General features: G+C 39.6%; 1 protein-coding gene across 1 annotated transcript in view; it reads left to right on the forward strand.

Moving 5' to 3' along the window:
• The window catches only part of GCH1 (GTP cyclohydrolase 1), a 52,930-nt gene extending 26,234 nt beyond the window's left edge, over positions 1-26,696 (forward strand). Inside the window, exons 2-6 of the mRNA XM_006064866.4 lie at positions 7,992-8,101; positions 16,180-16,235; positions 24,197-24,228; positions 25,492-25,576; positions 26,398-26,696. Coding sequence (XP_006064928.1) covers positions 7,992-8,101; positions 16,180-16,235; positions 24,197-24,228; positions 25,492-25,576; positions 26,398-26,524 — 410 coding nt within the window. The 3' untranslated portion in view covers positions 26,525-26,696. The remainder of the gene's footprint in view (positions 1-7,991; positions 8,102-16,179; positions 16,236-24,196; positions 24,229-25,491; positions 25,577-26,397) is intronic.
• The last annotated feature ends 245 nt before the right edge of the window (positions 26,697-26,941 follow it).

The following is a 26,941-nucleotide window of genomic DNA, read 5'->3' on the forward strand; positions in this document are numbered from 1 at the left end:
AATACTTTGGCCACTGGATGTGAAGAACTGACTCATTGGAAAAGACCCTAATTCTGGGAAAGATTGAAGGTAGGAGGAAAAGGGGACGACAGAGGATGAGATGGTTGGATGGCATCACCGACTTGATGGACATGAGTTTGAGTAAACTCTTAGAGTTGGTGATAGACAGGGAAGCCTGGCTTGCTGCAGGCCATGGGGTCACAAAGAGTCAGACATGACTGAGCGACTGAACCTGAAGTGAAGGATGGCAGGAAGGAAAATTTCCAAAATAACCAGACTTTTACTTTCTCTGCATTGCACTGGATCTTTCCTGCTGACAAACTTGCAGTTTGTGAAGTAAGTTCATGGAGCATATCAAAGCGTGCAGCAGCTCTGTCTACTCCAGCAGATGGTGTGAATGATTGTCTAAAGTCATCTTAGTTTCTGTCATTATGTCAGTCTGTGGAATGTTTGGGTTCATGCTTATTTTGGCCAGTTTTCACAAATGTTAGCTTTGTCTTGTTAAGTGCTAAAAGCTGTATGTGTTGTAAGTACTAACAAGATGTGTAGTACCATGATGGAAATGAAAGTGGCAATAGTGATTTTCTTTCCTCTTTTAATTTGTTTTAATATTGATCTTAGGACAGACTTTTCAGACAAGAGGTAGAAAGCAAACATTTCAATGCCACACTCAGAGCAGAAGCCTTTTTTTTAATTGCAGAGTGTGATTTAGTGTGTTTCTGAAGGAGTTTGTAGCTTTACAAACAGTCTTTGCTATGAAATCCTACTCTAGTTGCTTGCCTTTTTTCAGGGGGGAAAAAACCCCACCAACATGTGTATGAGCTCAGTTTAAAGAATCTTTTTTCATTATTAATGAAATATCTCAAATATATAAGAAAAAATATAAAGAATTTGTTTAGCCAGCATTCATCTGATTTTAGCAAACCTTAATATTTTGCTATAATTGCTTTAAAAATGCATGTAAAGCTCATTATCTCTTTCTGATCCTGTTGCCCGCCCTTCACAAAGTTAACCACTGTTGTGAATTTGTTCTCTTACTCTCATGCCTATATTTATGTTTTCATTTTATGTGTATGTCCACAAATGAGTAGTCTTGTTTTTATTTCTTCTAAATGGTTATATTCTGGTTGATGGAATAATTAATCAATAGTCAGTCTAAGTAAGAAATGGAAAATTTTATTCCAGTCAACCTGAGGATTATAACCCAAGAGACAGTGTCTCAGAGAACTTTGAAAACTGTTCAGAAGAGGTAAGCAGGGTGGTCAGTACATATGTGATTTTGACAAAGGGGTTCATGCAATCAAGCATACATCTTGGTAGAAGGTTACTGTTGCTCAAGAGGAGGAGATATCTTAGTTGATGGTTTTAATGATATTTTTAAAATTTATTTTTATTTGGCTGCACTGGGTCGTGGTTGTGGCATGTGAACTCTCAGTTGTAGCATATGGGATCTAGTTCCCTGACCAGAGATTGAACCTAGGCCCCCCGCATTGGAAGCATGGGATTCTGGCCCCTGGATGGCCAGGGAAGTCTGTTTTAGTGCTTTTCTAAGTAAGATGTATAATTGTTCTTCTGATGCACACTTAAATACCGAATATATGTTATTACCAATAATACCACAGTAAGAATTCTTACTTTCCCTTAGCCACATGAGTTTCTTTAAAGTTTCTTCTATTTTAAGGAAGTAAATCACAGGGTAAAGACTGACGTATTAATTAGATAAAATGGAAGATCTCTGTTTAGCTCTGGCTCTGCGCATGGCATGTAGGGCACTGTGTGGAAACGCCAAAGCCTTAAGCTGCAGTACTTACTTCCAAGTTTGGGAGAAATAAGCACGCATAACAGTGGTGCAGGAAGTACAACACAATAAGTCCTGTATGCTGGTTGAGGCAGCTCTAATGTTAGAGGGTTCAGGCCAGTGATTCAGCTGTTTCTACACTAAATCAGTTGGGCTTATCTTTGTTGGCCCCTTGAGTTGATTTAATTCCAGCCAAGAGCACAGAAGTCTGATGCCTTATTAGGTCTCGTCATTTTCTGTCTTAATTTTGAAAGCAGTAGGCAGACCCCATTCCCTCTCTCCTGTTGCTTAAATCGGGCACATGTCCAGTGTTCCAGGTCTTCTTCCGTCATTTTTAAATGCTGTCTTCCAGACAGTGCATTGGCTGTGCAATTCTTACTTCCTCAGAGATCTCTAATTTTTGGTGCTGATCACAAAACATCCAGGATAGTGCTAATTACTATTACCATTCATGCTAAAGAAATTTCATTAGATATAATTTTCCTTTTGTGTGGAATTTCCCCTAGGAGTTTCCTTCTACCCCTGCAAAAACAGGTCTGTGTTCCTTAAGATATATGTTGTGTAACTACGAGCATTTGAAGGTGTAAAGATTCTGTAGCAGCACAGAACATGGAATACTTCAAAACAGCTGCTTTGAGTGTGGTTCCAGATGCATTAGCATCTTCTGGGAACTTGTTAAAAATGTAAATTCTCAGGCTCACCTAGACCTTCTAAATCAGAAGCTCTGGGAGCAGGGTTCAGTGATTTTGTGTTTTAACAAGCTCACTGGAGGAGTCAGAACTCCTGGTTCAGAGGGTGCGCTTTCAGGAAGGGACTAAACACTTGAGGGATGGCTGCCCAGCAGGGTTATTTGTTGTCATTGCTTAATCATTAACGACATGAGAAAGGTATATTTTTATACATTTTGTGTGTGGTGGTGTTATAGATGGCCTTTAACTTTTGGAGGCAACTTGGTTCTTTTGTTGGTTATGACCAACAGTAGGAAATAGAAGGCTATAAATCCTTGTTTCCAGGGTTACCTCCTTGCTGCTGATAACAGGCAGGAAATTAAAACAATCTGTGATAGTGTTTTGTTCTTATTAGCTACAGATGGTAGCTTTCAGATATGTTGCAGCAAAACATAAATACATATAGCAGGGAGACTTCATTACTGAAGAAAAATGACTCGGCTGGGTCAGATTTATAGTCTGGGTCCATTTTAATGAAATGGGATATAGGCAACGTATCAGTGTTCCATTAGCACACAAAGCATGACAACATAGGAGGTCGCTGGTTTTCTTCTTTTTGGTTTAGTTTTGAGTATGTAAAACAGTTGTATGATTTCAAGTTCAAAATTATAGAACAAATTTTATTCAAAGATATCTCACTTCCATGGTATCCTTTTCCCCTTGTTCTCTTGGTCCTGTATGGATAATCATTTTGTTTGCTTTTTGGCTTATTTTTCTAGTGTTTCTCTTTGAAGATAAGTGTTTATGTATTTATGTTCATAACTCCTCCTTTCGACTTTTACACAAAAAGTTGCATACTATACCACAATTTTTTTAAAAGAAAGCTCTATTAATTTGCAACAGGTATTCAATAAAATTTACCAACTTTATGTGTACAATTTGAATTTTGACAAACTCTTACAGTTGCATAGCCATCAATACAACCAAGGTTTAGATGGTTTTCCTCAATCAAACAAAAAATGTCTTCGTATTCTTTTGCAGCCAATCCTCTCTCCCACCTCTATGGTCTCTGATAAACTATCTACCTCCTTTCTATCACTATATTTACTTTTTCTAGAATCTCACATAGTTTTTTTGTGTGTATGTATGTGACTTCTTTCACTTAGTATAATTTTTAGGATGTTCAACCACAGTACACACATCATTATTTTATCCCATTTTATTGCTGAATAGTGCTCCACTGTTTATACATTACAGTTGATATACATTGTTTTGTAGTTTCTTTTAAACTTTTTATTTTGAAATACTTTTGGACTTATAGGATAATGAAAAGATAGTACAGAGAGAGTCCATATACCCCTCCCCCAGTTTCATTTAATGGTAACGTCTCATATGGCCACGGTACAATCACAACACTGGGAACTAAACCACAGGCTTTATTTCAATTTTAGTTTTTCTATTGCTTTCAGTTATTATGTGTCTTTAGTCTCTTTTAATGTGGACAGTTCCTTGATCTTTCCATATCTTTTTTATTTTTCATTTACTTATTTGGCTGCACTGCATGGTTTGTACAATCAGAGTTCCCTGACCAGGCCCACAGGAGTGGGAGTGCAGAGTCCTACTCAGAGGACTGCCGGGGAATTCCCTCTGAGTCTGTCTTTAAAAAAGTACTGGTCTGGGTATTTTGTTGGCTACCCACTCCAGTATTCTTGCTTGGAAAGTTCCGTGGAAAGAGGAGCCTGGCAGGATATAGTCCATGGGGTCACAAAGAGTCTGACACGACTGACTCAGACGCACATTAGGTATTTTGTAGAATGTCCTTCGATTTGTCTGGTGATTAGACTGCAGTTTCAGATTTCGGGGAAGAACACTACAGAGGTGATGTGACCTGCTCGTGGTCTTGTGTTTGGTGCTGCATAATATCAATATGTCTTATTACTCGCAGTTTATTGTGTTAGTTGCTCAACTATGTCTGACTCTTTGAGACCTCATGGACTGTAGCCCACCAGTCTTCTCTGTTCATGGGATTCTCCAGGCAAGAATACTGGAGTGGGTAGCCATTCCCTTTCTTCTCCAGGGGATCTTCCCCACCCAGGGATTGAATCCCATTCTCCTGCATTACAGGCAGATTCTTTACCATCTGAGCCACTGGGGAAGCCCCCTATTACTGGTAAAGTTAACCTTAATTACTTGATTAAAGGAGTGTCTGCCATGTTTCTCCATAGTGAAGTTACTACTTTTCCTTTTCTGTAGTCTGTTCCTTAGAAGCAAATTATTGCGTTTTAAATTGTGATGTACATCAATGTGGGCTTTCCAGGTGGCACTAGTGGCAAAGAACCCACCTGCTAATGCAGGAGACATAAGAGATGCAGATTTGATCCCTGAATCAGGAAGAGCCCCTGGAGAAGGGTATGGCAACCCACTCCAGTATTCTTGCCTGGAGAATCCCATGGACAGAGGAACCTGGCAGGTTACAGTCCACAGGGTTGAAAAGAGTCGGACATGACTGAAGCAACTTGGCACACACACATGCACATATATCAGTGTGCATGGGAACATGGTTTGGCAACTCTCTTAACCATAATTATAGTAATAGTAATAAAATTATCTACCACTGACCTCACCTGCATATTTCTAAACACAAGTGGATTATCTTATTTACTTCTCAGGATACCCCTATGAAGTAGACGCTTTTTTCATGACCATTTTACAGCTGAGAAGATTGAGGCATAGAGTGCCTTGCTCAAGATTCAGCAGTTAGTGATGGAGCCAGGCGCTAACATAAGCGTACTCAACGGCCAGCGTTTAACACATGCCTTATGGTTGTTGTCAGAACTTAGAAGGGTGTGCTCTCATTCTTTGCCAGAGAAGACAAATGAACACTTCCTATATTTGACAGTTCTCTTTTGTTCTTTAAGAAAAAATTTTTTGTTTTTACTTTCAGGAAGATTCCTTGTGTGACTCAAGATTTTAGTCAGCTGTGAGTGGCAATACCGTTACATTGAAATCATAGAGAACTCCAGGATCCTTTGGGGAGCACTGAGAATCTATTTTTGAACTTCTTTCAAAAACACAGCTGAAGGTTAGGGCCTCATATTCAGAATAGAAAACTGCTTTTGGAGAAGGAGTATTTACTTAAAAGAATGGCCCTGAACCTTCTCCTCTCTGGATTTTATCAACCTCTCTCAACAGGGGTGTGTGTTTATCTGTGTGTCTACACCCCACCTGTTCGCTTTTGTTTACCGCGCTGATGACTGCTCTGCGACAGTCAGGTGTCTCTGAATAGCCTACCACGGGCGATGACAACTGTGTTTAACGACTCAGTATCAGTGATGGCTCTTCTAGTAGCGACGGAGCCACGGAAGGTCGGGCTGCGTGGGTGGACGTTTGCACATCTCTGTGACTCACTCAGCAGCCTGCCTTTCTGAGGGAAAATAGCAGTCGGTGGCTACAAGCTCTATTTATCTCCTCCCGTCTGTCTCATGCTGTGTGGATTGGGTATCCCCAAATCTCTGAAATCACGCAGCTAGATGACTTGAATATATCCAGTCTGCCGCGCTGTTCAGATATGAGTGTAGTTTTTAACAATAAAGTTTTTGTTTCTAAATGTCTGTTGTACAAAGGAAATTATAAGCAAGGTGAAAAGACAGCCTTCAGAATGGGAGAAGATAATAGCAAATGAAGCAACTGACAAACAACTAATCTCGAGAATACACAAGCAACTCCTACAGCTCAACTCCAGAAAAATAAATGACCCAATCAAAAAATGGGCCAAAGAACTAAATAGACATTTCTCCAAAGAAGACATACAGATGGCTAACAAACACATGAAAAGATGCTCAACATCACTCATTATCAGAGAAATGCAAATCAAAACCACTATGAGGTACCATTTCACGCCAGTCAGAATGGCTGCGATCCAAAAGTCTACAAGCAATAAATGCTGGAGAGGGTGTGGAGAAAAGGGAGCCCTCTTCCACTGTTGGTGGGAATGCAAACTAGTACAGCCACTATAGAGAACAGTGTGGAGATTCCTTAAAAAACTGGAAATAGAACTGCCTTATGATCCAGCAATCCCATACACACTGAGGAAACCAGAAGGGAAAGAGACACGTGTACCCCAATGTTCATCGCAGCACTGTTTATAATAGCCAGGACATGGAAGCAACCTAGATGTCCATCAGCAGATGAATGGATAAGAAAGCTGTGGTACATATACACAATGGAGTATTACTCAGCCATTAAAAAGAATACATTTGAATCAGTTCTAATGAGGTGGATGAAACTGGAGCCAATTATACAGAGTGAAGTAAGCCAGAAAGAAAAACACCAATACAGTATACTAATGCATATATATGGAATTTAGAAAGATGGTAACAATAACCCTGTATATGAGACAGCAAAAGAGACATTGATGTATAGAACAGTCTTTTGGACTCTGTGGGAGAGGGAGAGGGTGGGATGATTTGGGAGAATGGCATTGAAACATGTATAATATCATATATGAAACGAGTCACCAGTCCAGGTTCGATGCACGATACTGGATGCTTGGGGCTGGTGCACTGGGACGACCCAGGGGGATGGTATGGGGAGGGAGGAGGGTTCAGGATGGGGAACACATGTATACCTGTGGCAGATTCATTTTGATATATGGCAAAACCAATACAATATTATAAAATTAAAAAAAAAAAAAGTCTGTTGTAAGCCTGGCCATATGTGACCATGTCCACAGGTTAAACCAGACACTGTTCATCACCCAGAGCCAACCTGAATAGGCACACACATAAAAACTATAGTGTTAATTTCCTTAGGAAGGGAGGAAGGCAACTATTTAGAATGAGTCTGATGCTTGCATACAACAGCTAGCAAATATTGTAAGAGTAGAAAATTATTTGGGTTAGTAATAACAGAGGTCAAGTTTATGGGTACCTGGATATAGCTTCAGAAGTCAGAAAGCTAATGTCATATTATACAGAAGGATATGTTGGATCAGACTTTATTTAGTCAAAACAAAGGGCAAAGGTTTTCAGAGCCTGCCGCAGCTACCTGGAAAAAAAGATGGTGTTTAATCTCATTATTTTAACTTTTTATCTCATTATTTTAACTTTTTCTCATATAGAGTTTTCTACATGTTCATTATAGACAAAGTGTTAGGTACAAGAAGATGTAAGGTAGAAAGTGAAAGTAGCCTATTTCTATTGCTAGAAACACCTATTCTTTTGTTTTGCATAATTTATCTCCTTTCCTCCCTCTTTTTCTCTCCCTCTCCTATGCTGCAAATACACTGGTAATCCTGCATTTTTAATATAGTACCATATCCTAAAGATTTTCTATGATTTAAAGAAAAAGACTTTGCTAATTTGGTGGGAGAAAAATAGCTAGTTTTTATTTGCATGCTGTTCATGTTTTAATTAGGATTAACATTCTTGATTGTCAATTTATATGTACCTATGGAGTGCTAACTTTTCTTTTCTTTATTTTACCGTAAAATTGGAAACATTACTAAAGCAAGCCTCTGATTTCAGATGTCCTAAATGATGCTATATTTGATGAAGACCATGATGAGATGGTGATTGTGAAGGACATAGACATGTTTTCCATGTGTGAACATCATCTAGTTCCTTTTGTTGGAAAGGTAAGTTTTTCTGTGTTGTTTCATAACAGTGTTAAAAGCACAATGACAGTTTTAAAGTTAGGATAATTATATTTTAACTTGTCACCTGGTAATTCCTAATATCCCAGATACACATGAACATCTATTCTTTATCAGCCCAACCAATTTAATGGCTGGAAATGAACGAAATAGAAACAAGTAGCAGAAGGCCCTCAGGGCAAGCATTTCACAGTAAATACCATGTTAATAGGTTAAAATAATGAGATTAAAGACCATCTATTTTTCTAGGTACCTGCAGCAGTCTCTGAAAAACCTTTGCCCTTTATTTTAACTAAATAATATTTGATCCAAGCTATACTTGCGTATAATATGACATGAGCAGTAATGATTGCAGAATTTCTTGTGGCAGAGGTTGTAGTATTAGTGGATTTGTTTCCAACCCTTTTAAAATATTTTAGGAAAAATGAATCTGTGACCTAGATAATGTTAATGCTGTAGTTAAACATCCCTCTGAGAACATGTGGGTTACCAAGAGTTGTCCTGTTCTCTTCCCTCCTCCCATATCATAATTTTTTTTTACTTTTTAAATTTTGGAATGGAAGACTTATAGGAAATAGTGGTATAAATATACCCATCACCTAAATTTAATGTGTTAACATTTGCCTCACATTTTTTGTTAAAGTATTTTTTTCATTTTTGTAGAAGTGAAACATAGAAAAATGTACAACCCATTAGGGTAATTCCCTACTACCTCACAGATCAAGAACTAGAACACTATCAATGTCTTGAAAGCTCACCTTGTGCCCCTTGTTAATCCCCAGCCCATCTTGTCAACACAGTATATGGATTTCTAACATTATAGATTGATTGGTTTTGCTTGTTTTTCAACTATTGTATATAAATAGGTGGAGTCTGCAGCATGTACTCTTTCGTGTTTGGCTTCTTTTGTTCTACATTGCAGGAGTCATCGATGTTACTGCCTGCCATTGTAGTTTGTTTATTTTCATTGCTATATATAATTCCTTTGTACAAACATAGCATAATTTATTGTCTGTTTTTGGTGGATATTTCTTTTTTTCCTCTCTCTCTGTGTTTGAGTTTTTTGGGTTGGTGGTGGTGGTGACTTTTTTTATCTTTTTGGCTATTACAAACAGTACTGCAACCAGCATTCTTTTGACATACAGATGCATCATATTTCTTTTTAAATATTTTATTTTTTAATTTAAAAAAACATTTTATTTATTTATTGGCCATGTCATGTGGCTTGCAGGAGGATCTCAGGTCTCCAACAAGGGATTGAACCCGGGCCATGGCCATGAAAACCCAGAATCCTAACCACTAGGCAACCAGGGAACTCCCTATTTTTTTACTTTAAGTATAGTTGATATACAATATTATATTAGTTTCAGGTGTACAGTAAAGTTGTTCAGCTATATATATGTATTTTTCAGACTTCTCCATTATAGGTTACTATAAGATACTGAATGTATTTCCCTGTGCTATACATATACAGTAAATACTCATTCCCTATCTATTTTATGCATAGTAGTTTGTATCCTAATTTATCCCTCTCCTCTTGCCTTTCCCTTTAGTAACCATATGTTTGTTTTCTATGTCTATTAGTCTGTTTCTGTTTTGTATATTATTTTTAAGATTCCACATATAAGTGATATCATATGATACTTGCCTTTCCCTTTCTGACTTATTTCACCTAGTGTTCTCTAGCTCAATCTATGTTGCTGCAAATGGCAATACTTCATTCTTTTTTATGGCTGAGTCATAGTCCACTGTACACATTTAACTGGGCTTCCCTGGTGGCTCAGACGGCAAAGAATCTGCCTGCAATGTGGGAGACCTGGGTTCGATCACTGGGTTGGGAAGATCCCCTGCAGAAGAAAATGGCAATCCACTCCAATATTCTTGCCTGCAGAATCCCACGGGCAGAGAAGCCTGGCAGGCTACAGTCCATGGAGTCACAGATTCAGACACAACTGAGCGACTAACATGCACACACACACATATAACACGTCGTCATAAACCAGTTGTATCTTGATGGGCACTTGAGTTGTTTCTATGTCTTGGCTATTGTATTAATAAATAGTGCTGCTGTGAATATTGTGATGTTCATGTGAATAATGCTACTGTGAACATTCTTTGTGAATTAGAGTTTGTATCTTTTCTGGATATATGCCTGGGAGTGGGGCTGCTGGATCATATGGTAACTCTAGTTTTTTTTTAAAGGAACCTCCATTCTGTTTTTCTATCGTGGCTACACCAATTTGCATTCTCACCAACAGTGTAAGAGGGTTCCCTTTTCCCCACACCCTGTCCATCATTTATTATTTGTAGACTTCTTGATGATGGTCATTCTGATTTATGTGAAGTGATAGTTTGTTGTGGCTTTGATGTGCATTTCTCTAATAATTAGCATTTTTTTGATGTGCCTGTTGGCCATCTGTATGCCTTCTTTGGAGAAATGTCTGTTTAGGTCTTCTGCCCATTTTTTGATTGGATTGTTTTTTTCAATATTATGTTGTATGAACTGTTTGCATATTTTGCATATTAACCCCTTGTTGATCCCATCATTTGCAAATATTTTCAGTCATTACATAGATTGTCTTTTTGTTTTGTCAATGATTTTCTTTGCTGTGTAAAAGTTTGTAAGTTTGATTAGGTCCCGTTTGTTTATCTTTGCTTTTATTTCTTTTGGGAGACTGATTTAAGAAAATATTGCTATGACTTACATCAGAAAATGTTTTGTCTATGTTCTCTTCTAGTAGTTTTATGGTGTGTCATGTCTTATATTTAGGTCTTTACACCATTTTGAGTTTATTTTTATTTATAGTTGGAGGGAATGTTCTGATTTCGTTAATGTCCATGTAGCTGTCCTACTTTTCCAACACCATTTGTTGAAGAGACCGTCTTTTCTGCATTGTGTATTCTTGTCTCCTCTGTCATAGACTGTAAGTAAGTACACGGGTTTATTCGGGGGCTTTCTGTCCTGGTCCACTGATCTCTGTGCACTGGAGCTTTGTAGTATTGTCTGAAGTCTGAAAGAATTATGCCTCCAGCTTTTCTCTTTTCCCTTAGGATTGTTTTGACAATTCTGGGTCTTTTGTGGTTCCATATAAATTTTAGTGTTACTTGTTTCAGTTCTGTGAAAAATGTAAATAGGTATTTTGATGTTTACAAAGAGTTTACAAATTTGGAAAACAGCAGTGGCCACAGGACTGGAAAAGGTCAGTTTTCATTCCAATCCCAAAGAAAGGCAATGCCAAAGAATGCTCAAACTACTGCACAATCGCACTCATCTTACACACTAGTAAAGTAATACTCAAAATTCTCCAAGCCAGGCTTTGACAGTACGTGAACTGTGGACTTCCAGATGTTCAAGCTGGATTTAGAAAAGGCAGAGGAACCAGAGATCAAACTGCCAACATCTGTTGGATCATCCAAAAAGCAAGAGAGTTCCAGAAAAGCATCTACTTCTGCTTTTTTTGACTATGCCAAAGCCTTTGACTGTGTGGACCACAACAAACTCTGGAAAATTCTGAAAGAGATGGGAATATCAGACCACTTGACCTGCCTCTTGAGAAAATCTGTATGTAGGTCAGGAAGCAACAGTTAGAACTAGACATGGAACAACAGACTGGTTCCAAATAGGAAAAGGAAAAGGAGTACGTCAAAGCTGTATATTGTCACCCTGCTTATTTAACTTATATGCAGAGTACATCATTAGAAATGCTGGGCTGAATGAAGAACAAGCTGGAATCAAGATTGCTGGGAGAAATATCAATAACCTCAGATATGCAGATGACACCACCCTTATGGAAGAAAACAAAGAACTAAAGAGCCTCTTGATGAAAGTGAAAGAGGAGAGTGAAAAAGTTGGCTTAAAACTCAACATTCAGAAAACTAAGATCATGGCATCTGGTTCCATCACTTCATGGCAAATAGATGGGGAAACAGTGGCAGACTTTATTTTTGGGGGTTTCAAAATCACTGTGGATGGTGATTGCAGCCATGAAATTAAAAGACACTTGCTCCTTGGAAGAAAAGCTATGACCAACCTAGACAGCATATTAAAAAGCAGAGACATTACTTTGCCAACAAAGGTCCTGTTTAGTCAAAGCTATGGTTTTTCCAGGGAAGCTATGGGCTTCCCTGTTGGCTCAGAGGTTAAAGTGTCTGCCTGCAACGCAGGAGACCCAGGTTCAATCCCTGGGTCGGGGAGATCCCCTGGAGAAGGAAATGGCAACCCACTCCAGTACTCTTGCCTGAAGAATCCCATGGAGGGAGGAGCCTGGTAGGCTATAGTCCATGGGGTCGCAAAGAGTTGGATACGACTGAGCAACTTCACTCACTCACTTCACTCATGGTTTTTCCAGTAGTCATGTATGGATGTGAGAGTTGGACTATAAAGAAAGCTGAGCGCTGAAGAATTGATGCTTTTGAACTGTGGTGTTGGAAAAGACTCTGGAGAGTCGCTTGGACTGCAAGGAGAGCCACCAAGTCCATCCTAAAGGAAATCAGTCCTGGGTGTTCATTGGAAAGACTGATGCTGAAGCTGAAACTCCAATACTTTGGCCACCTGATATGAAGAACTGACTCATTTGAAAAGACCCTGATGCTGGGAAGATTGACGATGGGAGGAGAAGGGGACGACAGAGGATGAGATGGTTGGATGGCATCACCAACTCAATGGACATGAGTTTGAGTAAACTCCTGGAGTTGGTGATGGACAGGGAGGCCTGGTGTGCTGCAGTCCATGGGGTTGCAAAGAGTTGGACACAGCTGAGCGACTGAACTGAACTGGGGATTGCATTAAATCTGTAGATATGTATTTGGAGTCATATGGCCATTTTCACAATAAAAATCCTTCTAATCTAAGAGGATGGTATATATTTCCATTTCTTTGAATCATCTATACTAGCAGCACTCTTCCCACGCACCCCTACCTCCCTCAGCAAGCATTTTGGACTGGGAAGTATTGAGGCCAGGTGGAGCCAGTGCCAGTCTCTTTTCACTGACTGCTGGTAAGCTAGCATGTATACATTCCTTGCGACCAGAGTCCAGGCCACTCCAGCCCGTCTCTCTATTTGAGCAGACCTCCCAGTAGGCAGGGGACTCCACAGGGGGAGGGTCTGCACCTGTGGACCTTCTTTCCTAGGGGCACTGGCCCTGATGCCTTTTTTTTTTTTTTTTTTTTCCATAATCAGATCTCTACCTGGTTACATGGAGATCTTTCTTATAGCTTTGGTTATATAAGAAATCTGTCAGTTTCTAGTTGGTTTTCTGTGTGAATTGTTCCACGTGTAGACGGATTTTTGATGTGACTTTGGGGAGTGGGGGAAGCTGAGCTCCATATCCTCCTTCTCTGCCATCTTGACCCACCTATCAAATGCATTTCTTTAGCAGTATACCTAGGAGTGGAACTGCAGATACAGGGTATACCTGTGTTCAACTTATTAAATCTGACTTTTAGTTTTCCAAATTGGTTGTAACAATTTGGTACAGTTTACATTTCATTTACTCTAATGAGTCCTCATCAACATTTGGCACTTGTAGTGTTTAAGTTTAGTATTCTGATGTGTGTGTAGTGGCATCTCTTTTTAAACCTTTTATTGTAGAAAATTTCAAACATATCTAAGAATAGGTAGATTAGTATATAATATTCCATGTTCCCATCAACCAGTTTCAACAGTTGTCAGTAAAGGGCCAGTCTTGTTCTATTAATATATACATCCCCACTGGACTGTTTTGAAGCAAATCCTATATGGCGTTTTTTTTTCGTGTAATTTCTTCCAGCATATTTCCCTAAAAGATAAGGATTTTTTTTTTTGAGAAATATAACTCTGATTGGATTATCAACCTTAAAAGTTGGCAGTAAGTCCTTTAGTATATTAAAGTATCTTAGACAGCAGGACTCTTCACTACTAATTATTAATACACATCTCTAAAATATTCTTACTTAGCCATAGTAGCACTACAGTAGACAAAAGTGTGCGTGTTCTAGTTACTTAGTCATGTCCAACTCTGCGACCCCATGGACTGTAGCCTGCCAGGCTCCTCTGTCCATGGGATTCTCCAGGCAAGAATGCTAAAGCAGGTTGCCATTTCCTCCTCTAGGGGATCTTCCCAACCCAGAGATTAAACCAGCATCTCTTGCATCTCCTGCAGTGGCAGGCGGGGTTTTTTTTTTTTTTTTTTTTACCACTGTACCACCTGGGAAGCCCAGACAAAAGTAACAGTAATTCCTAAATAGCATCTAATAACTAATCCATATTATATTTTCTCAGGTGTTTCAACTGTCTTGTGGTTGGTTTGTTTAAACCAGAATCCAAAGAAGGCTTATACATTTGGTTGTTACGTATCTTAAGTCTCTTATTTTAAAATAGTCTCCCCTGACAGCCACCTACCTGTCCACCCTAATGACATTCTCTTACTCAACTAACTAAGCCAGTTGTTCTATAGAGCCTCTCAGTTTCTCAATTTGCTCTCCATTCAGTCTTTGGATTTTTCTATATACTAGATTCGATCTAAAACTTCTTAAGTGTAAGGTTAAAAATATATTTGAATAGAGTAGTTCACTGGGATGCTGGGAACTCTGTCCTCCATCATATCAGGAAGCATATGTGGTCTGGTAGTTCCACAATTAATGATGCTGGGCTGTGACTGTAGGGTTCAGGATTTTAAAAAATGAGGGAACGTGTGAGCTCATCATTACCTTTTAAGTGAGAAAATTAGGCCTAGGAAGCTATGACTTGCCCAAGAAGACATAGGGAGTTAGTGATTTGGCTGGGGCCAAACCTGGGAGCCTGATCCTGTACTCAGTCTCTCTCCACTGTATCCTTTTCCTTCTGCTATGATTACTTCTGTGTCTGTGTTCTTATTAGCTCTGTTTTTGAACATATTATTCAGTGATGATTGTCTAAAGTGGTCACTTAGATGATGGGATCTTAAGGAAGACCAAAAACTTTGCAAACAAATTATAGCTCTGCATATAAGTATGTAAATCTCGATGATATGTCTGTATCTTGGTTCTATGGGGAAGCTTCCACTTAATTTTTCTTTGAGATACCCAGTGTCCAGGTGCTACATAATTTTTTCTTTCTGCTGACCAGGAAGGCGATGAGTTGGTATTCTCAGACTCCCAAAGCACAGCACCTATACTAGGACTAATGACTAATTAGTTATTAAAATGACTAATTACTGATTATTCAGGTGTACAGTAGATATCAGGTGAACAAATGCAACTAAGCCTGGCAAATTGTCATGCAAATGAATCAGTCATTTTATATTAGGTAAATTGATTGCCTATAAATGATCATTTATTAATCTTTTTGGAGAATTTAATGTCCTCTCATACTTAACACTTGACTGAAAGACAGGTAACATTTTCATGCTAGATATTAATCAGTCCTCTTTTTTTTTTATTTTAACCAGTGCTCTTTAAGATTATAGAAGTGGCTTTGCTTTATAGTAGGTCCCACAAGAATTTAGGACTTAGGATTCCGGTTCATCCTGAGTCCCAGCTGTTAACTGTGTCCTTTTTTCCCTGTCAGGAGGATGGTGTTCTTCAGCAGCTTAGAAATGGGGCTTCCCAGCACGACAAAGGGCATGGGTACCCTCTTTCTGTGCGACAGAGATCTGCAACAGGGTGGGATTCAAGGCCACCATGATGTGTGGAATGGCAGTATTTATAGTTACAGTTTCAGCCATTTAAAGGAGGCTTTCTTAACTACATTTTAATGTTGCTGCGGGATAATTTGCGCTTTCCTGAGAACGTTTCCTCTCAACAGAGGAAGGATTTTAAGAATTGTATCCAGAGTTTAACTTCACCAGGAAATACTACGACCATACTTCGAGCTTGTCATTTTATTAATAATCATTCTTATTTCCCTTTTATTTCATTTATGTACTTTTTAATTATTTATGCAAGTGCCTCATTTTCTATCTTAAAGTATCTAGATGTTTTAGAAATATGTTTGCACTGTGCTCACTATGTGAACCACATAGTAAGTTACTGCATTGTTTCCTTTTACCACAAAGAAGTACTGTGTCTCACTTAGTTCATGATTTCTGTCTCTTCTCTGAAGGTCCATATCGGTTATCTTCCTAACAAGCAAGTTCTTGGCCTCAGCAAACTTGCTCGGTAAGTATGACTGTAGTGAACAAGAGGACAGGTTTATAGGACCTGTCCCTGCATGGTGAGAATCTTATCAAGCTTTGTCTCTTGATCCATGTGGGTCTCACTTGGAAGGCACATTCCAACTTACTTTATGGTTGCAGAGATAATACATAGACATATATATATATAGTCCGTCTAAGACATACTTAGAGGGCCTGCAACACTGATGCCCTTTTCTTTTCACTCCCCTGTTGGCCAGCCTTCCTTCTCCACCTCCCACCTGCTCAGCCTTGAAGCCTTACCTCACGCTTTTCTCGGCAGAGCCTTCCTGACTGGAGAGGCCCTGAGGGGAAGTACAGCTCAGCTCCCATTCTTTAAGGGTGGTTTAGCTAAGAGGGGTGAGAGAGGAAACCTGGGCAGAGGTGTAACTGCACTGCACTTTTGACTTTTAAACGAACCACCCTTGGCCTCAGCCCTGCTTTCCACTGTGCCTGGGTACCTCCATGCCTCTCTCTGGGTCCTGCAGGGCCAGTTGGTTCACTTCTGGTTCCTTTAACTCTTCAGATCCAAGACTATGCCTTTCTTGACTTTTTCACTTTCTTTTTCCCCCCTCAGCTCTATTCTGAGATAATACTTACTCTCCTCTGTTTCTGTTTGTGCTACAGTCTTTTTTCTCTCTCTTTATCCCGTGAGTTCAGGCCTTTACCACCGTTCTTTAGTTTTAGGAAAGAAGTGGTGATATACCAGCATGGTCGCCTGTGCTTAGCTAGAAGTCAACCTGAGGGTTAGTGTTTATATATCTCTGATAGGAACAGTGAAATACTGGGGGCCAGACCTAAATACCCTTTTGTGTAGTTTCCTTGTATTCCTGGGTGATGAGCAGATACTGTAAGGTGTGTGTATTGGAGGAGAGTTAAAATGAAGGAGTAGGTAATGAAATGCAGTAATTGACCTCCTCCTTCTAAAAATAAACCAAGCTAAGTTTGGATAACTTGACTGAGGTGAAAGCGACCATATCAAAATGGAAATAAACATACCTTTGTAACCAACCGACTATCCTGTGGCTCTGATATGTTCCTGCTTCTTCTCTACTTAGACGATCGTGAAACAGTGGCCCAAATCCTTTCCAGTTCTGTGTTGGACTCTGTAAACACCACCCCAGCAGTCCGACACCTGCTCTCCACAGCTGTTCTTTTTCCTTTGTTTTCACTTCCATGTTCTTACTCATTTCTTCTAGGGTTTAAGGAGAAAGTAGGTAGAAGAGAGAAATTTAACTTCCCTAGTTTCCGACCTCATTCCTCAATCTCCTAACCAGACAGGGCTCCTTGGTACCGTGAAAGGATGTTCTTAAGTCATAACTTTTGCCTTATTGCAGTCAGGCTCTTAATACAAATATGCAAGCATGTTGGTCTTCAGTGGTCTGTACCCAGTGGCAGTGCCAAGGAGTGGCTGAGAAATAGCACTGGTGGTGGTGGGGCCATCTACCTTATTAGAATTCCTATTAGCAACCTCCTCCCCAATAACTTGCTCCCAAATGATAAAGTTGTATCAACTGAGTACGTGTCTTTATTATAATTGGTTATGCTTACTGTTTATAATACATAGTCTAAGTTCAGTGGGCTTGCTGTGCAAATGCAGTGGTAGGCCCAGTCCCCTGGTACCCACGTTTCCAGCAAGATTGCGAGTCCTAGACTTCATATAGAAATCCTGGCCCTGCTCCCTCCTGTATTAGACTCTCTGTGTTTGAAAGGTGTAAAATAGATAGTTTTTATACTATAAAAAGCCTGGCAGACCACATTAGACTGTGGTCTTAATGTAAGCAGTCTTCTCTAGAAGACTTCACTGTGTGTAGACCATGGGCAACACCTTATAAAAATGAGTGTGAGAGTGATCTAGTGAGGTCCTGGAAAAAGTGGTGACTTGAGGGTGAAAGACAATAGCCTTTGGTTATTTCCTTTCCTAATGGGAGGAAAAGCTCTCCAATAATTAAGCTTTTATGAACAATACAAAGGAGTTAATTATTAGCATGGGGATTTGTCCTTACACGAATAGGATTAAAACGTAAGACACCAAAAAAAGGAACCAAAGAACTGAGTGTATGTTAGTTTCAGATACTTTGTAAAGATTTTAAATAAAGAATCTATTAAATAAAACAGAAGGCTAAGATATTATCCAACTGCTTATTCCTTATAAGAAGTTGGGAATATTTAGGGAATGAAAAGGAATAAAGCTGAATGTCTTAGAAAATTTCACCGCTCATTTTAATCTTGTATGTGAAGTTTGTTATATGCTTGCCTTCAAATGAATGACCTTTCATTTCCAGGGAAGTCAAATATCAAACAGTAAAGCTTTAAGTAACAAGAAAATGCCAGAAGTAAGTTGATCTGGTTTAACCCTGGTAGAATTCTAGAGTAAATTTAGTTTGAATAGAAATTCCGTCTGTTGCTGAAAATCCGTTGAACACGTATTCGTTTTCTTGCTTTAGAATAATTGAGTGAACACAATGAAATCTTGAATATAGAATGGTAGTGCCTCACGTGGCTATGGTTCAGCTGTTGGACAACTACTGTGAAAGTAACTGTGCCAGCTACTGTCGTTGCTAGAGAGAAGTAGGGCACGGCCACTACCCTCTAGGAGAGCCAGCAGGTGCCGCAGGCTCACCTGGTTAGGAGCCCTGGGTGCAGAGGACCCACGATGGCTGTGGCCTGGCAGGGTGGAGGAGACCGAGGGGCGGAGGGCTGAGCAGAGTTCTGAACAGAAGAGAAGTGCCTCTAGGTATAGTTAATGGATAGCCAAAGGCAAATCAGAGGGTAGGAGCAAGGCATATTCCAGTGGATGGGCAGCAGGTCGATTGATCCAAGAGGTTCAGACTGGGAGATAGTTAACAACGGTAGATTAGATTACAAAGGGAATGTTTTTTTTTTTTTCTCATTTTTCTCTTATAAAAGTAACGTGCCAGTTAAACTTAAATACAAGTGAATGAGTAAAGGGAAAACTTTTCTTTCCTATTTCCATTCCCCACTAGAGATCTTTCACTATCCTTCTGGAAGATTTTAATGCAAACATGTGGCCTTAAAACTACTCGCTAAGTAAGACAAAAGGGGATCATGTCCTACATTCACTACTACTTTTTAAAAAAAACTTAAAATTCCTTGAAATTCCTTGGACATCTTTTAGTCTAGAAAGTCCAAGTTCCTTTTAATGGCCACATTGTATTTTTAAAAAATTAATTAATTACTTTTCGCAGAGCTGGGTCTGTGCTTTGGCGAGCAAGGGCTACTCTAGTTGCAGTGAGCAGGCTCAGTAATTGTGTCACAGGGGCTTAGTTGCTCCATAACATGTGAAATTTTCCCGGACCAGGGATCAAACGCATGTTCCTTGCATTGGCAGGCAGATACTTAACCACTGGACTACCAGGAAAGTCCAGTATTTCTTTCATATAATTCACTTAACCAGTCTTTAAGCCTACAGCTTGAGACTTGTCAAAAATGGGGGAAAAAACTGTTGGTGAATACATTTTTATCTATTTCCATACTTTGAGTCTATAAGATTACAATAAGATTACTGGGTTGAGAGTAGCTAAATTGTTTATATTACCAAATTGCTCTCCAGAAAAGATCCTACAGATCTGTACTCTGATAATAGGTTAGTGGCATGTGTTTCTCTACCGTTTTGCCAACACTGGCAAACATTGAAGAGTCTGAAGTCCAAACAAGATAAGTAAAAACTGCTATCTAAGGTTTTAATTTGCACTTAAAAGTGAGGTTGAATTTGTTCAGAAACTTTCTGATCTTAGTTTTTGCTAATTTTTCAATTAGGTTGCTTGTCTTTTTATTAGGGGTTTATATGAGCTTTCTGAATAGTAAAGCTGGGAATCATTTTCCAGGCTTATCATTTGTCTTGTTTTCTACTATCCTTTTTCACTAAGTTTAAAACTTGCATAGTCATAAATTCATGTTTTGGGGGGTTATTTTTATGACCTTATTTTTATATGTAGATCTTTGCTATATGTATTTTGGGGTGAGGAGTGAGGAGGAATCCCTCTCTTGCTGTTGTATGCTCACTGACCTCCTATACCACCCCCGCTTCCCTCGCATCACCATGCTGCTTGCTGGCTATCCTTACTGCCACTCTTGGGACCTTGATGTTCCTCCTGGATTATGTTTTAAATTCCTAACTCCTGTCCTCACATCTCTTAGGATCCTTAGCTCCGCTCTCATATGCTGCTAGGATGTTCTTTCTCAAGTGAGGGTTTGATAGTGCTTCCCCTTCATAGCTCTATAGCTCTCAATAAAGTTCAAGCTTCTTACTTTAGATAAGTCCCACCATGACCTGGCTGTATTTTTTGCTGTTCTTTTCCTTTTTTTCTCTAGCCACACTTGAGAATTTGCAGCCTGGTATCAAGTCTAGCTTGTCAAGTCAAATTATATGAAGGCATCAGAAACACTTCTAAGATTTGCAAAGCTTAAATTATACCATCCATGGGTTCTTCCTGTAAAAGTATCACCAGATTACTTTCCCAGTTGCCAGAGGAGCAAGAGACAAGAAAGTATAATACAGAGTTATTATATTATATTATATTATATATATTATTATATATAATATATTATATTGTAATACAGAGAGAAAGAGAGCTAGCACAGATCTTATAAGACCAGTAAGTGTGTGCATGTTCAGTCATGTCTGACTCTTTCGCATCTCCATGGTCTGGTAGCCTGCCAGGCTCTTCTGTCCATGGACTCTCCAGCAAGAATATTGGAGTGGGTTGCCTTTCCCTTCTCCAGGGGATCTTCCCAACCCAGGGATCAAGCTTGCATTTCCTGCATTGGTAGGTGGGTTTTTTTCCACTGAGCCACCTGGCTCGTTGGATTAAATGTATCCAACCCTATCCCCCCTTTAAAAAAATAAAATGCTAATTAAAATTAAGGCAAAATGTGTCAGAGGGGATAAAGTGGGTCCTCTTATTTTGAGAAGGTTGTATAATAAAAGTGGTAATGAGGACTTCCCTGGTGGTCCAGTGGTTCAGACTCTGTGCTTCTAATGCAGGGGACATGGATTTGATCCTTAGTTGGGGAACTAGGATTCCACATGCTGTGTGGCTTGGCCAAAAAAAAAATTAAAGGTTGTCATGAATCTTCATCAAATGGAAACAAAACATGAACTGGCTGAAATGCATAGAGCAACTGACAAACCTGAAGGAGTAGGAACACTAATTACCTCCCAACCTTTGATATGGACAGAAGGATCTACTGGAGTGGGTAACCTTTCCCTTCTCCAGGGAATCTTCCCAACCCAGGGATCAAACTCAGGTCTCCCACATTGCAGGCAGATTTTTTTACCAGCTCAGCCACAGGGAAGCCCAAGAATACTGGAGTGGGTAGCCTATCCCTTCTCCAGGGGATCTTCCTGACCTAGGAATCGAACTGGGGTCTCCTCCATTGCAGGTGGATTCTTTACCAACTGAGCTATCAGGGAAGCCCTAAAGGATATACCATATCATCTCAATAGATGTAGAAAAGCATTTGACAAAATTCCATGTCCATTCATGATAAAAACTCAGAGTATAAAGGCAATATACCTTATTGCCTTGTATAGTAAAGGCTATATATGAAGTAAAGGCTATGTATGACAAACTCCCAACTAGCATCTTACTCAATGGTGACAAGCTGAAAGCATGATCTATCATAATTGCTTATAAGTTTAATAATTTTATCTGGAGATGAGAGGTTATATAACCAAACATATTCTTTAAAAATTTCTTAAAAACTTACTCAAAGATTAAAGAAAAAGATGGATGGGAATGAGCCAAGCATTAAAAACCTAGATAAGCTAGTAACCATTAGGAAAAGTAAAATTAATATTGGAAGAGGGGGTGGCAGAGAAGGGGCTAAACCTCGTTAGTGTAGTTGGCATTTTTTCAAACTTTTGCATAACCACTGACTTTCATGTTAGTAATTCAAGAGTGTGAAAAAACCTAAAAAGCTGTATTAGATGAAGCTACCTATGCCTGATAACAAAGCCTGACAAAGCTGTTTAATTATAGACTAATCTCAATTATGAGTGTAGTCATAAAAACCCTATGAAAAAACTTTTATCATCCAAGGAGCTTTACTTTAAGAATGTTATATATTAAACATTAAAATTGAAATGAAAATGTTAAATATTTTATATATTTAATATATTATAATATTAAATATTATAATATTTAATATTAAAATATTAAAATTGAAAACTGTTGATTCCAGTAATATGGTAAACTAGATTGTAATGATATCTTGGTACGGCATACTTCTATATCTTGATATAGCATATGATATAAGGTGTATCAACATTTCACTCATTGGGGGAAATATAAAGCAGGCATCTCTGATGGTGGTCAGCGGCCACAGGGTCCCACATTGCTCGTAGATGGCCACCTCAGGATTCCCCCAAAACTTTGCATTCCCCATCCATATTCCCTGATATCTCTGCATTCGTGGTAGTTTCCTCAGCCTTGACTGGCTTGGCAGTTGTTGGGCGCGCCCTGCAGGCCTGCAAGCCTTGTGATTGCCCAGCCTCAAGACAGAAGAACAAGCCCCAAAACAGCAACAGAGATATCAACAGTTTGGTGCACAGGGGAGCCTTATGAGTTCAAAGCAAAGTCCTGGAACAACACCTCATTGTGCACAGCAGCCACCTTAGCTACTCGGGGAGAAGGAGGCTACCATTTATAGAGGGGATTGACTGTCAGGTTGGCTCATCAGTTACCAGGGAAACCAGCAACTGGGTGTTAGGCAAGCACAGAGGCAGTTACCAATTAAGCTCTGTAATTAAGAGAATTGGATAGTCATGTGAGAGAAGCAGGGCCTCATTGAGCAGACGTCCAGAAAGCAAGACTACAGCCATCTTGAATGGCCTGACAATACACTAGATGATTCTCTTTAATGCTGAGAAGACAGGGATTCCATACCTATTTCTTACTTGAAAAAATAAACTAGGAATAAGAAATTATAAACTGTGGGTATAAGACCCCTGTTTGCTACATACTCACATACACACACAGTAGACAGTCAATAACAAATGACGCTCTTTCAGCATGGTAGCCACTGTCAACCAGCAACAGGCAGGCACTGTGGGTGGCAGAGAAAGGTAAGAGGCGTTCCTGTTAGACTGGCGGCCTACCTGTGACTGCCTTCATTGGCTGTCACAAGTAATAAAGAAGCAAGTCGTCTGTTCTTGCTGAATGGCAGTTCTGTCTGAATGGCACAGTGGGGAAAGGGCTGCAACTCACCTTGTAGGTGAGCTGATCCTTAAATTGAGTCCAAATTCATGACTAAAAGGCCAAATTTTAGAGAAAAGATCCTTCACATGAATTGCAATCCTCAAATGTGTAATTCTGTGACTATCTCCATGTTTTACAGCCAGAAGAAAAGGTGTTGAAAGGGAATGCGTCACTGCACAGACTGTTATAAGCGGAGATCAGGGGCTCCTATCGGGGGATTACTGTGTGCTTATGTATTATAAAGGGATGTCTGAAGAAGTCCGTTTAACTCTAATCTGATTATCCTAATAGGTTTAGTTGGTACATAGTTGACGTTGGTCTGCTATTAATTAACAGTCTTTATTTTTAGCTTGAGCTTTAAGCTCTGATTAAACAATATGATTAATTAGAACACTTGAGACATGGTCTAAAATTGGTGATTTGGGAGCTTGAAAATTACTCACCTTTAATTGTTGTTTTTCCTCAGTGAATGCTTACACTTCATTCCTTCTGTCTTTGCAGACTGAGGGAAGCACCACTCTTCACTCTTCACAAGCACCACTCTTGTGGTTGGTGGTCTCCTTCTGACCTCCCTCTTCTCATTTACTTGTATCCTTCTCCTCTAAGCATTTATCCACTGCCCACACCCTACAATTACTTCAATAAAGCAATTATTCTTTAGACTTATGGGGAAGGCTTCAAGTTTCACTTCAGTTTATAATTAAAACAATTCTTTCTTTTCTAGGATTGTAGAAATCTACAGTAGAAGATTACAAGGTAACTTTTAAACTATTTTATTTACAGAAAATCATTTTTTATTAAGGGAAAAGTATTTTTTTGTTCTTACTACAAGTGTAATATATATGTCTTATAAAAATTAAGGGGATTCCCTGGCGGTCTAATGGCTAGGACTCGGTGCTTTCACTGTGGTGACCCAGGTTCAATCCCTAATCAGAGAACTAAGATTCCCTCAAGCCGCATGGCATGGCACACAATAAATAAATAAAAGAGTAAAAAAAAAACTTTGTTGGGAATATAAAACAGAAAGAGAAAGTCTACTATATTTCAGGCTTCCAGAAAAAATCATTGTATTTGCAGATTCCACCTTCCCTAATGGCTCAGATGGTAAAGAATCTGCCTGTAATGCAGGAGACCTGGGTTCAGTTCCTGGGTCGGAAAGATCCCCTGGAGAAGGAAATAGCAACCCACTCCAGTATTCTTGTCTGAAAAATCCCATGGACAGAGGAGCCTGATGAGCTACAGTCCATGGGGTTGTGAAGAGTCAGAGAAGACTGAGTGACTGACACTTTCACTTTCATATTTTATTGCATATACCAACATTTTAAAAATCAACTTACTTTTATTATGTATTTGAAAACAGGCTTCACCCTTTTTTCCCTTACCAAATCTTAAACTTTTTTTTTTCACATACACATAACCATGTCTTTTATTTTGCTGACTGTTCAGCATTCCATTGTACAGCTGGGCCGTGGCATGATTTAACCAATTCCTGCTCTGATATTTGGGGATTTTGTCAATTTTCAAATAAATGCAGTGCTGCAGTGAATACTTATGTTTTCAAAGATATTGTTTATTCAGCACAGGAAAATTTAGCTTAAATCATTGGTTATCAACATGGCTCTAAGAGCAATTTAATAATTGGACTATAGCCCCTTTGTTAATCCTGTTGCAAGCTGTGTATTCATTTATTTTGCTCTCTGTACGTGGGGCGCGTGTTGTCAGGATTCTGTCGGTCTTTGTGCACATGTAAGAGACAGTCGTCATTCTAATCTGTTCTCTCCAGTGGCGCTGGAGGGCGCCGGGGCTTCCTCAGTTCCCTTTGGTGCCTGTACGGCAGGCGAGGGAGGTGAACAGTGGCGTCCTGTGGCCTGGGCAGCAGAGCAAGCACATTGGTGAAAGGTGGTGGCTCTTCAACCTCACCAAAGTCTTGCTTTTAAGATTTCAAATATTCTAGAAACAGCAAAAGCTGCCAGCTGTCTGTTCGTGTCAGACTCACTGAGCTCCTTGTCACATCCACAGTTCAGGAGCGCCTTACGAAACAAATTGCCGTAGCAATCATAGAGGCCTTGCGACCTGCTGGAGTGGGGGTCGTGGTTGAAGCAACGTAAGTCTGTTTGCATTTAATAATGTCATAGTGGTTTTTGGGGTTGGAGGTGTAGGGAGTCATAGGCTTAGGTGTAGTGAATGTACACAACAGTAACAGCTAATGATTTATTTAGCTCTTTGATTCTTTGAGCAGAGTTTTCCGAATATGTTATCACATATTTAAAAAATAAAGAGTTGTACCTAAAAACAAGTAAAAAGGGCAACTGAAGACACTTCTTCTGAATTTTGAGGATTATGTACATCTTGTGGGCAGTTTTCACCCATTCTTTGTGCACTGCTGGCTAACTTCACCCACTTGGGTCACCGTTCTCTGGATCCCGCTTGGTGAGACCAGTGTGCCTCAGTACTTCTCTGAACACCTAGGCCAGCTAAGTGCTGCTTGCCTGGAGATTCCCAGGGACGGGGGAGCCTGATGGGCTGCCATCTATGGGGTCGCACAGAGTCGAACACGACTGAAGCGACTTAGCAGCAGCAGCAGCAGCTAAGTGCTGACTTGGTCCTGAGGATGGATCAAGTGAGAACTCTGAATTTCTTTTTCTCTGGAAGTTGTGGATCTCTGTAGACCTTTGTATTAGTTTCATCCAGGAAGAAAATTCCACTTTTCCTCCTCTGACTGGACGCGTTAAGGACCCAACCATTGATAACAATAAAAGCTGTAAGGCTTAGGAACTTTAAAAAATGTTTTAGAACAAATTTATCTAAGAAGTGACATTTTGACATACTTGATAACTGTGATTTAATCTTTTGGGCTGCTTTTATTTAAAAACCAAACCAGCAACTGTCTACTCCATGGACTACCTTTGTTGCCTTGTTTCATAGACACATGTGTATGGTAATGCGAGGAGTGCAGAAAATGAACAGCAGAACCGTGACGAGCACAATGTTGGGGGTGTTCCGGGAGGACCCGAAGACCCGGGAAGAGTTTCTGAGCCTCATCAAGAGCTGAGCCTCAGCTTGTGCCACGTGGTTTTCAGATCGTGCAGCTAGAAGCATTGTTTTGTCTGGTCTTAATTGTTTGTACATTCCACTTCCAGTTGTTACAGATGTAAACTCTCATCTTTGTCATTAATTGTATTTAATAATTATTTATAGCAAGTCAAATAAAAGTAATTAATTAAGGGGTGAGCCCTGAATTTTCTTCTTGCCACCTTTTAGTGGCAACATTCAAGAAAACTGCCCGTAGTGTAAGTTGCAACCCCATGGACTGTAGCCCGCCAGGCTCCTCTGTCCCTGGAATTCTCCAGGCAAGAATACTGGAGTGGGTAGCCATTCCCTTCTCCAGGATAGTGTAAGTTACTTGTATAAAACCACTGCCTTTCAGGTAACCTGAGGGTGCTGGGAAGGGAGAAGGATTCATGTGTTT

This window comes from Bubalus bubalis, chromosome 11 (genome assembly GCF_019923935.1).
Source record: "Bubalus bubalis isolate 160015118507 breed Murrah chromosome 11, NDDB_SH_1, whole genome shotgun sequence".
In the NCBI taxonomy this organism is placed as follows: domain Eukaryota; kingdom Metazoa; phylum Chordata; class Mammalia; order Artiodactyla; family Bovidae; genus Bubalus; species Bubalus bubalis.